The 13621-nt window shown below is 30.0% G+C and overlaps 2 protein-coding genes across 2 annotated transcripts; both read left to right on the top strand.

The window, feature by feature from the left end:
* Positions 1 to 1302: 1302 nt before the first annotated feature.
* LOC11433080 (metallothiol transferase FosB) lies at positions 1303 to 2529 on the top strand. The gene is made up of 3 exons (XM_003597823.4): positions 1303 to 1586; positions 1724 to 1829; positions 1995 to 2529. The coding sequence occupies exons 1-3, from the start codon at positions 1432 to 1434 to the stop codon at positions 2247 to 2249; spliced, it is 516 nt and encodes a 171-aa protein (XP_003597871.1). The 5' UTR covers positions 1303 to 1431; the 3' UTR covers positions 2250 to 2529.
* Positions 2530 to 11026: 8497 nt separating this feature from the next.
* LOC11433079 (metallothiol transferase FosB) lies at positions 11027 to 13146 on the top strand. Its single transcript, XM_003597821.4, has 3 exons — positions 11027 to 11229; positions 11339 to 11444; positions 12637 to 13146. Exons 1-3 carry the CDS (start codon positions 11075 to 11077, stop codon positions 12889 to 12891), a joined length of 516 nt encoding a protein of 171 aa, XP_003597869.1. The 5' UTR covers positions 11027 to 11074; the 3' UTR covers positions 12892 to 13146.
* Positions 13147 to 13621: the final 475 nt, after the last annotated feature.

Here is a 13621-nt window from a genome sequence, read left to right as displayed (position 1 = left end):
ACGAAAAAGGTCTTATCTGTAGGGTATATGCTAATGAACACCTCTTTTTGAGAGAGGTAGGTAAGTCTCTTTAAAACACTCGTTAAAAATAAAAAATAATAATAAAAAAATTATATATGTAGTAAATAATTACTAGCGAATTCATCACAAATATGTGTATTATGACCTTCAAGAAATTTAATTGGCTAACCATTTACCCCATCCAACATGTATTCCGACCAAAAAGAACTTTGATAGTTAAATTAATTTCGATGATCAATCGTGAGGCAATTCATCGAGATGAATATCACCCTACATAATAATAAAATTATTTTTGAACCAGCTCCCTTTAAAAAATTAAAAAATATTCTTTCAAATACAACTTTTTATTTTGTATTCTGAACAATGAACATGACATTAGTTAACACTATCTTATTTCAAATGTGTCAAAAATCCATTTCTTTAACGTTTTTAAATATAGTTGGGTCCTATATCATTATTATTGTTCTTTCTTTCTACCAAATCATTACTATTATATCCAGAAATTGGTGTGATATTGTAGATGGATGGGAAGGATTTAATCAATCCTATTCAGCATGGAGCACGTGGGAATGACGTGTAAAGAAAATCATCTAATGCTTACGAAGTACAATGACAAGTGGCAATATGTACTTGAAATATTAATTAGGAAAATTATTTAATATTCTAGAAGAATTTTGTTGGAGGTTTTTTTTATACTTTGTGGACAAAATTTTAATTCTATTTGAATTTATTTATTTGTATAAATTTTGTGAGACTAATCGAGAGACTTATAAAAATAAAGAAGAATGTTAAATAGTGTCATTGTGACATTGGTTAAACATATAAAATAATTAAATTTTAACAAACGTTTTAAATTTAGTCCTTAGGACACATCATCGTTTTGGTTAATAGAAGAACTAAATTGAAAACGTATGTAAACTTAAAGGACTTATGTGTGATCAAAATAAGTTAAAGGATCAATTTATTACAAACCTCAAACTTAAAGGACTTATGTGTGACAAAAAAAACTTAAATGACCAATCTATTACAAACCTTAAACTTAAAGGACCTCTGATATAATTTTAAAAAAAAAAAACAAATTATGATGATAAATCTGTTAACAACTCATGAAAACAACCTACTTTCCCAATAATTTTTATAAAAATCAATTGGCGTTTTATATATCTCGAATAATTTATGTATTTAGTTTTGATTATCTAATCAAAATATTATATCCTCAATTCTCTCTCTATATATAGATTGATATTACATGTTACGCTTCTATATGTTACTTGACTTTGTCTATCTTCTCTCCTCCTTATTCTTGATTCTTGACCTCTAATATTCTACATTCTTTCTTTCCTCTTCATTTTTTTAACTTCATTTTCTAGGGTTGATATTATTCTATTAATTCTCCTAAGAATTAGAAAAATGAAGGAGATCGTTGGAAACCCTTTGCGATTAAAATCAGTGAATCACATCTCCCTTATTTGCAAATCAGTGAATGAATCTGTTTCCTTCTATGAAAAAGTTCTTGGATTCATTTCCATTGTTAGACCTGGATCATTTGATTTTGAAGGAGCATGGTACGTAATTAATTATTTGATACCACATATTAATGAAGCATGCATGATGAAAATATATATAGCTTTATCTAAATTAATCATCTTCATCTTGTTAGTTTTCTTGATTAATTAATTTTCCTATGTCATCAATGTTGCAGGCTATTTGGCTATGGAATTGGAATTCACTTGCTACAGGCAGAAGACCCTGAAAATATTCCAAGGAAGAACGAAATTAATCCAAAGGATAATCATATATCATTTCAGGCAAGATTAATTGATTTCAATTCAATATAATAGATTAATAATTAATTAACTTATATCATATATATATAATACAAATGTATATATATTTGATGATGACATGACAAAGTGGTTGAATTATATTTATATAAATTAATTAACATATGTTTTGTCCTTGTGAATGAACAGTGTGATGAAAGCATGGATACAGTAGAAAAATATCTGAATGATAAGAAAATTGGCTGTAAACGTGCAATGGTGGAAGAAAATGGAATTCAAGTGGATCAATTGTTTTTTCATGACCCAGATGGATTTATGATTGAAATATGCAATTGTGATAGTCTTCCTGTTATTCCCTTAGCTGGTGAAATGGTTAGATCATGCTCTAGACTCAACCTTGAGATTATGCCACAACAGATACACCAAGTTGTAAAGCAAATTTGATCATGATGAGGCCAAGCTTCTTATTTTATCTTAATTTTGTGGTGGTGGTGGTGAATAAAAAAAATTACAAGTTAATTGAATATCAATGTCATGATTCATGAGGAACTCTTTTTTTTAACTTATGTTTTCTACTTGTCAATGCCTAGTATCTTGAGATATCTACTAAGATTCCTTAGCAAAAGTAATGAATTATATATCAAGTTAAGTATGTGTATTATATATATGTGTGTGGTCTTTTTGCCACTATATGTTTTTTAAAGTGAATTTTCTTTGTCAGCCATTTCTTACATTATTAATTTGCTATGTTAAGGTCACTCACATATATAAGATAATTAATTAAGATAGATTGGAATTATTGAACTGGTAAGCATCAATATATAGTTGGTTTTAGTAAAATATTCATTGATTTAAAGTTGTAGAATACATCAAAAACAACATAAATTTATCGTCGCTTAAACCGTAAATGAGCAATCAACAAACCATATACCTCACCTGAGTTAGGTAAAAGTGGTGGTGAATCAACAAACTCATTTCAATATTGGTTTTGTCTTTTGAAGGAGCCCAAGATTATATCCTTTTCTTTTTGTGTAAATCGATTAGGTTAGGCTAAGAAAAAAGGTTATTTTTTAATTTATTAGATAAATTAAGTAAAAGTTATGAAAATGATTTAGAAGTTTATATAAATATGATGTTAAATAAGAGTTATCTATATATGTCATATTGTAAATCAATCAAAGATAAATTACTAGTTTATTAATTATTTATTTGATTTCACTTTGTCTCTTAACTAGTTTTGATTACGAATGTGTTAAGCGACCATACATTACAGATGATTTACCAAAGAGTTCATTAACTAATAGAATATTATTGTCATTAATCAATAGTATATTTGTAATTATTGTCCACATGGTTTAGTGATCCTTCTACATCTCAAGCAGAAAGGAATGATGTTTTTTATGTTGGTGACGGCAAGGGCCAGATGACAGTCTGATTTTTGCCGAACCAGAAGCGGAGGCCGTTAAAGATGCGGCGGCCGAGAATGACATGGCAGGAGTAGAAGACATGTTGACACCGCTGAACAGAATTACAAAAGAATTGGAATCTGCAACAACAATAAAACATCCGGAAGTGAGCAGAGATGTGATTGAATTGCAGCGGATTTTTCAGAATCGCGCGGAGAACGGTGGAAGGGGTCGGAATTGCACGGTGAAGAGTGCATACCGAAAAACATAAGGCAGCGGCGGCGACCTGTTGTTGAAGAAGAAACAAGCACGGCGGTTTGTTGAGAAAGGAAAGGCAGCGGCGGTTTGTGTGTCACGCTGGAAAGAAGGCAAATGATACAATGAAAGAGGAGAACAGTAATCGTTTGCTCTATTGTAAAATTGCTTTCTTGTCTTATTTATGTTTGTAAGTTACATATATATACCACTCAATAAGAGAAATGCTAGGGTCAAATCCTCTAACACACTCTTTGACACACTCTAGTAATATTATGCCACATCACCCACTCTTATTATTCCTTTAATCGGCTAAACATTAAAAAAAAAATTGGCAATATTTTTTTCTTCTCAATTCGTAGAAACCATACGGTCGTGATAGTCTGTCATCCTCACCACACCATTCATTGTCTTTCATTTCTTTTCCATTCTCAATTTCAATACCATCCAACTATTCTATTTCACTTTCATTTTCAATCTCAATTTCTAACAACCACCCCCTTTTTCAATTTGTGAAATTCCAATGCAAAAGAAAGACGGGTGATGGTAAATCTGGTGATGTGCTTCGAAGCAGGTACTGGACCAAATTGGGGATGATGAGATTTTTCTAATCTAACAAAGAAATGTTTCGTCTTCGAGGTTACCACGCCACTGATGGTTTCAACGTCGTCCACCATTGGCAAGGGTTTTCAAGATCTCTCTATTTCTTTGAAAAAAATCAGAAATAAAAAAAATCAGGGAAAAAAGACGGTGGAAGCAAAAATTAGTGTTTTTTTTTTTTTAACTTGTACAACCGGTTGCTGGTTAATGAAATAAAAAGAGTGTATGAGATGGTAAATTATGATTGGAGTGTGTCAAAAGAGTGTGTTAGAGAGTGTGACCATAGCATTCCTCATACCAATAATAATAGGTTTAGTCAAACCTATGAATAATGATATACATAAATAAAATTAAATATAAATAATTACAAATATACTATTGATTAATGACAATAATATTCTATCATTAACTTTAAATTTTTTAACTATTTGATCTTCTATAAAAAGAAAAACATTAAATCTCGAATGTCTATTGTGCTAAGTGCAGTGCTATCCTAAGCGAAATTTAATTTCACGAGTTTATCTAGAATTCAATGCCACTTTTCGATCATATTTAGCATAAAACATAAATGTTTGGATAAAATGATGATGTCATGCTACAATCACACGCCAAAAAGATACAAGGGTCGTGATGTTTTCGCTAAAAGAAAATTCGCTAGATTCTTCTAAAAAAAAATAAAAGAAAATTTGCTAGAAGGAGCATTACCCATTGTGCTAACTAGTGAACCATCCACACTAAAAAAAAAAAAAAAAATCTCCATTTTTTCATCTTATTCCATCTCTTATTGTTCATCTTGATGATCATGTTCATCAATCTTCTTCAAAGAACCCCAGGTAAAAACACTTACACCTTCTTCGTAATTTATTTCCACAACTTATCACATAAGGCTCAATTTCCTTATCATTTCTTTCCACAACTACCCACAATCTTATATCCTCCCTTCCTCACAAAATGCAGCCATCAATAAACTATAGCTAACAATCCATTTCACCCAAAATTTCCTTAACCTTCTCAACCAACCCATTTTAATTACAAATATAGGGCACCAAGTTATCCCGATAGCGGTCATAACTACACACATTATCCGCGAGTCTAACCAAATAACGAAAGACACAACTAGTTTTTGTAGGTCACGTTCATGGTCAATAGAATTACGAGTTATGTCACATTATCTAAATATCACTTGTAATTATTTTTAAACGCACCCTTAATCACTGCAAAAGAAGATACTTAATTTAAAACGTAGTAGGTTTCATTTCAGTAAACGAAGTAAAACTAATTAAACCAAACTTAATTAAATAATAATCCCAAGGTAAAGTATTTTGGTTATGTTTGAAATTTTGGATCAAGTGACTGACGATATGATTTTATGAAAAACTTACGTCACAATTGCAATCTACAGCTCTTATCACATAAAAGAAACAATTCTCATGAATCACGATGTTTTTTTTTATTTTTTATTTTTTTATAATATATTTCTTTTATAGAACACGATGGACCTTTCTTATCTATATGATATGATGATTCATGATGGTGATTTTGGGCATTGCTCGTGTCATTTAAAGCACACTGTTTGTCACACTTCACTTTCTATATAATAATAAAGCACACCAAATTTGATGTATAAGACAAAAGAAGCTCAATTTTTTATTTTTTTTATACATATTAACATTAATTATAAAGCACACTTCATTTTTTATATATATATAAAAAAAAACATTAATTAAATCACGACTAGGTCATACATTATTATTTATGCGTTACGTAAATAATTATATTTTTTTACCAAATAATTAATCATAAAAGTTGAGTGTTGAAGTCCTAAATGTTGAGGTGGGAGAGCTGCACCCATATTAATGTTTTTATGGCAAAATTTAGATAGAGATATTATAATTTTATGACATATTTTGTGTTACCATCATTTTTTTAGCAACTAATATTTTTTTTGAACAAGTCAAAAAATTATTGGTGATTCATCTCACACAAAACGTGCAAAAGAAAATCATCAAAAAAGAATGCAAACAGTAGTTAATGATGCATAAAAAAACAAACATCGAAGAAAGGAAACAGAAAAACAAGATGATTACAGCTCGACGTCCATACAAAATAAATGGTGCTGCTACCAATCATGATAGCTAAAAACAAAACGAAACATATTTAACTTTGAAAAATAACAATTTAACCGAGCTATCAGTATTAATACATCTACATCGATGGAGTATTCTTTTTCCAATCATACCAATAAAATTAGTTTGAACAAATTAATTCTATTATTAATACAACTGCACCCTTAATTATGAACCGACAATTTTAGATATAGTGATTATTTTGTTCACAAACTGTAGTCACATTTCTCCTCAGCTTACAGAGTTACAGCTATACTCACAAGTTTATTATCGATCACATCTGATTATAACTGGTTTGCCATTTCAGAAATATAATTAATTGATCTATTCTATGTCTTGATGGAATAGACTTCCTTATTTTAATTTTACATAATGATTATAAGACAAGTTACTTCATAACTTCAGTCCACTCTCGGTCAGTGAAAATAAGGGAAAAATAAGTGTATGTTATTGCCAGCTATACTAACTATTCTACTATTAATTAATTCATTCAAATAATCAATCAATCATTTCTTTCGAATAATAAATAAATCATTTTTTTTTTTGAGCAAATATATGTAACATTGAACTATATATTTTTTCATATGTAAAATCAACTTGTCCTAAAAGACCTCTAATTTAATTTTAAAACCTCTCATTTTAAATTTTGTTTTATTAGACCTAGACATTTGTTGGACTGACACTACTATATTTAAAACAATAACATATAATTTTTAATCAAAATACTTTTTAAAATAAGTAATATGCCAATAAAAATAATAAGCACATTCACACATATAAGGAGAATAACTCCAAAAACTTGATCTAGTTGTAAACAACAAACCTTAGGCATGAAAGGTACGGGTTTTAGTCTCGGTATAGTGTTTTTAGAGGAAGTTAAATGTAAATATATTTGTATGGTTTCTATGAGTTCAAAAATCTTCTCTACTTTAAAACGGGGGCATCATCCTCTCATCTTAAATTTCTCTAACGATATATATATTTGCAATATGAAGTTTGGTTGAATATCAGTACTTTGTAGATAAAAGCAATTCAAGAGTTAAATTTATTTTAAATTATTTAAATATAAAAAATGATATGTCATTGTATGATTAGATGATAAGTATTAGGGGTGGGCAAACTCGGGCTAACCCATATGAACCCGACCAACCCAATGCAATCGGGTCCAATCGGTTCGGATTAATACGGGTCACGGGTTGTATGTATGCAATTTTCAGGTTACGATGGGTTTATTCGGTTCGGGTGGACAGTTTGAACCCTTATGTACCCTAACCCGAACTGAATCATTATTATTATTAATTTTATTTATTTATTTATTAATTGTTTGTGTGAAGCTCTGTTCTTCTCTCCCTCACATGTTATTGTTTGTAATTGCAAACCTGCCATTCACAGCATATTACATTCATCTTCAGAATAAGAAAACACAACAACATATCAAGACAAATACATATCACAACAATAAGCGTACAACCCAGAAGGTGAAATAAATCGGAGACAGAACAACTACAACGAATTTGCAAAGCAAATTTAACAAATCTGAAGATTGAAAATGGTGGATCCATTTTCTTTCACGTTCTTCCTCTGTTCGATCCCTTTCCTTTCCATCTCTAGTTCTTCTCCTTTTCTTTCACAATTTTTTTTCTGGGGCTTTTCAGATCTAAGACTTTGATGATTTTTTTTGGAACCCGCCAACCCGAAAAACCGAACCCGGAAGACTTGAAGTCTAAATTTGCTATGTTTGGGTTTCTATCTCTAACTTGTGGGTTGGTTTGGATTGGGGGTTTGGACCCGAACCGAACCGACCCGATGTTCAGCCCTAATAAGTATATACATCCAACCAAACATATGAATACAACAATATTTATCTATATATAAACGGTGTACATTTTTTTAACACACATTTTTGACAACATAGTATTTCATTAGTTATAAACATCAATCTTGAGAAAATCCCAAAAAAAAGAAATCAATCTATAGAAAAAGAATAATAATTTAAAACTCAAACCTTGTATAAATATACAATTTTTTATTATGTGTGAATCAAATATCTTTATTTTTTAATGTAGAATTCGAATTCAAAATCTTTATTTAAAATGAAGAAGAATTCTTATTATCTCATCTAATTGCTTTTAAATGTATAAATATACCGTTTATTAATTTAAATGTGTCAAAAATTCATTTCTTCACCTTTTAGAAATAGTTGGACCATTCCCTAAAAAAAAGAATATATATACAGTTGAACCATATATCATTATTTTTTATTTTTTTTACCAAATCATTAACTATCGTTTTAGTACAAGTATCCATTAATTAACTATCCTATTCAGCATAGAACACGTGTAAGGGCAATCCATCTAATTCTCACGAACTTATACAGTGACAAATGGCATACATGTACACGTAATATTAACCAGGAAAAATATTTCATATCCTAGTTCTAGAATTTTGTCGGTGACCATTAGTTTTTTATTTTATAGACTATTTATTTTAAAATAGTGAAATATAAACCAAGTTGCTTGGACTTCAATGGTAAGAAGCTCATTCCAAGGACGTATTCGGGGAATATCAAGTTCAATTCTCGGTAAGAACAATGCTTAACCAGTGCGTATGCCTCTACGCATGAGGCCATGAGCCAGATTAGTCGTCCACCTTTGATGGATCGGAAACTGGTGCGAAAGCCAAAAATAAAATAAAATAATAAAACATAAAAAATATTAACTCTAATAACCTATTTGAAATGATTTAAAAGGATTTATGAAAACAACTTTACCATTATTTATTTTTTGTTTGTAAACCCTTCGATTTTAAGTGGGATAGAGCCCTGATAATTTAGAGTTCTGCCATGAGGCAAGTAAGGTCATGTTCCAACCAGAAATCGAACTCAGGTTCTTTTAAGTAATTTTATTTTTTTGAACAAGTCAAAATGAGAATAAATTAACATCAGAATAATAATCCCTCTAGCACAAGATGTACCAAAGAGACCCCTAGAAGTTTACAACATTACAAGCAATAACAATCGACAAAAATCAACTAATGCCAAAACAAACAAAGGACTTCGCTACCACATATGATAACAAAAAAGGAAGTTAGCATACTTAGCCTTCAGCCACAAAAAAGAGAGCAATTTCACTTTATCTAACGGTTGCATAATTGACATTTCTTTGAATTTAGATAGCATGTTATTTCTTTCTTTCTGTCCACACAACCAAAATTGTGCGATCCATATTAATAATAAAAACTTACGGCAGGCACGATAACCTCACATGGAATGAGAGAACTGAATAAAATGATCCATAGTATGTAGTGGACCAACCGAATAAATACCAGTCCAAAGGCCGAACTAACTGCCATCAAGCTGATTCAACTTTACTGCACCCACTCACACAATAATGAGCTTCGTGAGAAATGATGTAGCGTCTGACCAAATTATCCTTTGTCGACAACCTATTGAGAAAAAGACGCTAGACACAAATAGACACCTTCAAAGGAATTTGTTTATATATTAAACATTGTCCAAAGTCGCATCCAGGGTATGACACTCATGATTTGTAAGCACCTGATAGACGCCTCGAACAGTGTAACCATCTCCTTGATTAGTAAGCCACTTCTATTCCTCTGGAATATTAACTTGAAAAGAGACATCAAGTAATAAAGTCATACACTCCTCTACCAACTCCTCCTCCCATGCCAACAACTGGCGCCGCCATTTCCAATTGCTTCTCCCCCTTCACCCCACCCTAAAGAAAACGTCTATGTCGCCGACTTCCCTTTAAAATCAGACAAAAGGTGAAGCCGACTAAATCTCTCACATAATGGAACCGCCCCTACCCAACATATTTTGAATAATTTGTTGTTTGACATAGCTCATTAATTACTTAAGCTCAATTGTTTGGTTAACTTATCACTTATTTTGATAAGTCTTCTAAAATAGTTTATGGAAACAACTTATTATTTATAAAAAAAAAACAATTTAGTTATATCTTTTGAAAAATAATGATAAATTTATATGCAAATCTTTATCATTATAAACGGATCCTACCGAGCTAAAGTTAGACGAATAAGTCGCTACATTATTTAACATATAGTAACAAATAGATGTCATATGATAAAATTTAAAAATGTTTACTTGTACAACAATGATAACATATAAATAATAAGGTAGTCTAACCATTGATTGAGTTAAACTTTAATCATCATCATACATTACGAAATACTTCATGATATACAACATTTTAGGTCATAGTTAAAAAAATAAATTGAGGTTGTAGTGGTATTGTCGCTATCTTCATTAGTTATTAGTGAGTAATTAAAAGAAGCTATTGGTTGAAGGATTAATGAAAGGTCATGTTTAATGTGTTTGAGGTGTAGTGGGTGGTTAGCAGTTTAGAACCGAAATTAATGCTCACTTAGGAGGGAGAATTTGGAGTGTTTGGGGCTAACTGCCAGCATGGCAAGTTTAGCTTTTATAATAAGGGATAAGGTATAAAAATGTTATAAGCAAAGCTGTAAATAAAATATCCAACAAAAAGTATCACAACCTAAATGAGTTAGTTTTATTTAAACTATGCCTAAATGATTGGATGTTGCTAACCTATCCGACAAAAACCTTGTGAAACATCTACCTATAAAAAGTATCACAGCCTAACATATACTAATATATCCTCAATCCTCTATTTATAGATTGATCTCACCTGTCATGTTATTTGATTTGTCTATCTTTTCTCCTATTTATTCTTGATTCTTCACCTCTAATCTACATTCTTTCTTTTCCTCTTCATTTTTTGTTTTGTTTTGACTTCATTTTCATCTTTCTTGGTTTTGTTTTGGGGTCTAGGATAGATATTATTCAATTGAATTGATTCTTCTAATAAGAATTAGAAAAATGGACGCCATTGTTGGAAACCCTTTGCGTCTAAAATCAGTGAATCATATCTCCCTTATCTGCAGATCAGTGGATGTAACCGTTGCCTTCTATGAAAATGTTCTTGGATTCGTTTCCATTGTGAGACCTGGATCATTTAATTTTGAAGGAGCATGGTACGTAACATATATTAATGAAGCATGCATAATGAAAATATAGCTTCATCTAAATTAATTTATTATCTTCATGTTGTTAATTAATTTTCCTATTTCATCAATGTTGCAGGTTATTTGGCCATGGCATTGGTATTCACTTGCTGAAGGCAGAAGACCCTGAAAAAATTCCAAGGAAGAAGGAAATTAATACAAAGGATAATCATATCTCATTCCAGGCAAGATTAATTGATTTCAATTCAATTCATTGCCGTGTTTGTTCATTTAATTAAACCACAAATTCATACTCCTTCGTCTCAAATTATAAACAAAAAATAATAATAATTTACACTTTTTAAAAAAACTTAAACATAGTAATAATTTAAGGTATAACTTTTTGCGTTATTCGAAATAAGTTTTATGAAAAGATGTAAAAACAATTTTTATTTATTAGTACATGTTATGGAGAAAATAGAAGGGATAGCAAATTGAATGCAATCAGTGGCGGAGCCCTTCATGGGTTGGGGTGGGCCACGGTCCACCCGGAAAAATAAAAAAATCAACGATTATAGGTCTATTTTGCGATATTTTATACAATTTTGTGTCGGTTTTATATTTTGGTTGATCCAAATTCTTGCAAAGTGGTGTAATGGCCCACTCGAAAATTTAAATAATTCAATTATAGGTCTATTTTGCGAGATTTTATACAATTTTATGTTGGTTTTAAGTTTCGGTTGATCCAAATTCCCGCAAATTGGTGTAGTGGTCCACCTGAAAAATTTAAATAATTCAATTATAGGTCTAATTTGCGAGACTTTAAACAATTTTTCAATAGTTAATTTTAGTGGTCCACCCTTACATTTTTTTCTGACTCCGTCACTGAATGCATGCATTTAATTTCATTTTGGAAAATATGATTTTTTGAAACAATATCATTCCATAGAATAAAAGTTGGTTTTTTTTACTTATAATTTTGAACAAAGAAAATGATCTTTTTTACTTATAATTTTGAAACAAATTCATTTTGTTCATTTGAAACAATATATATATGAAAACACTTTAGCATAGCTCAAACTTCCTTGTCCTCTAACCAGCTCTTACAATATGAATAGTATATATCAAAAGTTCAAAAAGTAGACGAAATTATGATGTCTTTTTGATGCAATATTTAAACTGTTTGTATTTTTCTTTAAAAAAAAAAAAAAAAAAACTAAACTACTTCTCTGTCCCTATTCTTGCTAAGGAAAAAGGACAAAAACAACAATCTCATAATACAAACGTTTTGTTTACTCTAACTTATATTGTACACTTCTATGTACATGTTTTATTGATGACATGACCTAGTGGTTGAATTATATTTATATAATTAATTAAAGAGTGTAAATATGAATAATCGGTAACATATGTTTTATCTTTGTAAATCATGAACAGTGTGATGGAAGCATTGATGCAGTAGAGAAATATCTGAATGATAAAAAAATTGTTTGTAAGCGTGCATTGGTGGAAGAAAATGGAATTCAAGTGGATCAATTGTTTTTTCATGACCCAGATGGATTTATGATTGAAATATGCAATTGTGATAGTCTCCCAGTTATTCCTCTAGCTGGTGAGATTGTTAATTCATGCTCTAGAATCAACCTTGAGACTATGCCACAAAAGATACACCAACCTGTAGAAAAAATTTAAACATGATGAGGCCAAACTTCTTATTTTATCTTAATTTTGTGGTGATGGTGGTGAATAAAAAAATAAAATAATAAGAAGAAGTTAATTCAGTATCAATGTTATGATTAATTCATGAGGAACTTTTTTCTTTAAATTATGTTTTCTACTTGTCAATGCCTCACATTTGGTAATATGTACTAGATTCCTTTGCAAATCTAATGAAGTGTATATTAAATAAAGTTGTTCTACTAATAAGGAGAATATATTATAGGGAATTTCTACGATACATCCTTCAATTAAGGTGTATCAGTACACCTATTTTATAAATCTATAAGTTAACGATAATTTTAATGTGATAAAGAGATATTTATCGACTTTTGTATCTTAGAAAATATTATCTCATAAGAAAAAACATCATTTCATTTTTTATAAGAATTATACTAAAAAATTTTAACATTTTATTGAAAAAAATAATCAATATTCACTATTATGAGTAATAAAAATTAAAAAAAATTGAATTTTGCTTTGCCGACACTTTTGAAAAATAAAATATAATTATTATAATTATAAATGATAGAAAATATTTTTTTCTAAAGAAAATAAATCATTAAACTATTCATTTAAATACACTGGTGTACCGGTACACTCAAAATTATCGAGTGTACCATAGAAATTGCCTATATTATATCCTTATTTATTAATTTTGTTACGTCCGCAACAATTTAACATAATTTTTTCCCACTCATTTGCA

This window comes from Medicago truncatula, chromosome 2 (genome assembly GCF_003473485.1).
Source record: "Medicago truncatula cultivar Jemalong A17 chromosome 2, MtrunA17r5.0-ANR, whole genome shotgun sequence".
Classification (NCBI taxonomy): domain Eukaryota; kingdom Viridiplantae; phylum Streptophyta; class Magnoliopsida; order Fabales; family Fabaceae; genus Medicago; species Medicago truncatula.
This window is presented reverse-complemented; position numbering and strand designations above follow the sequence as displayed.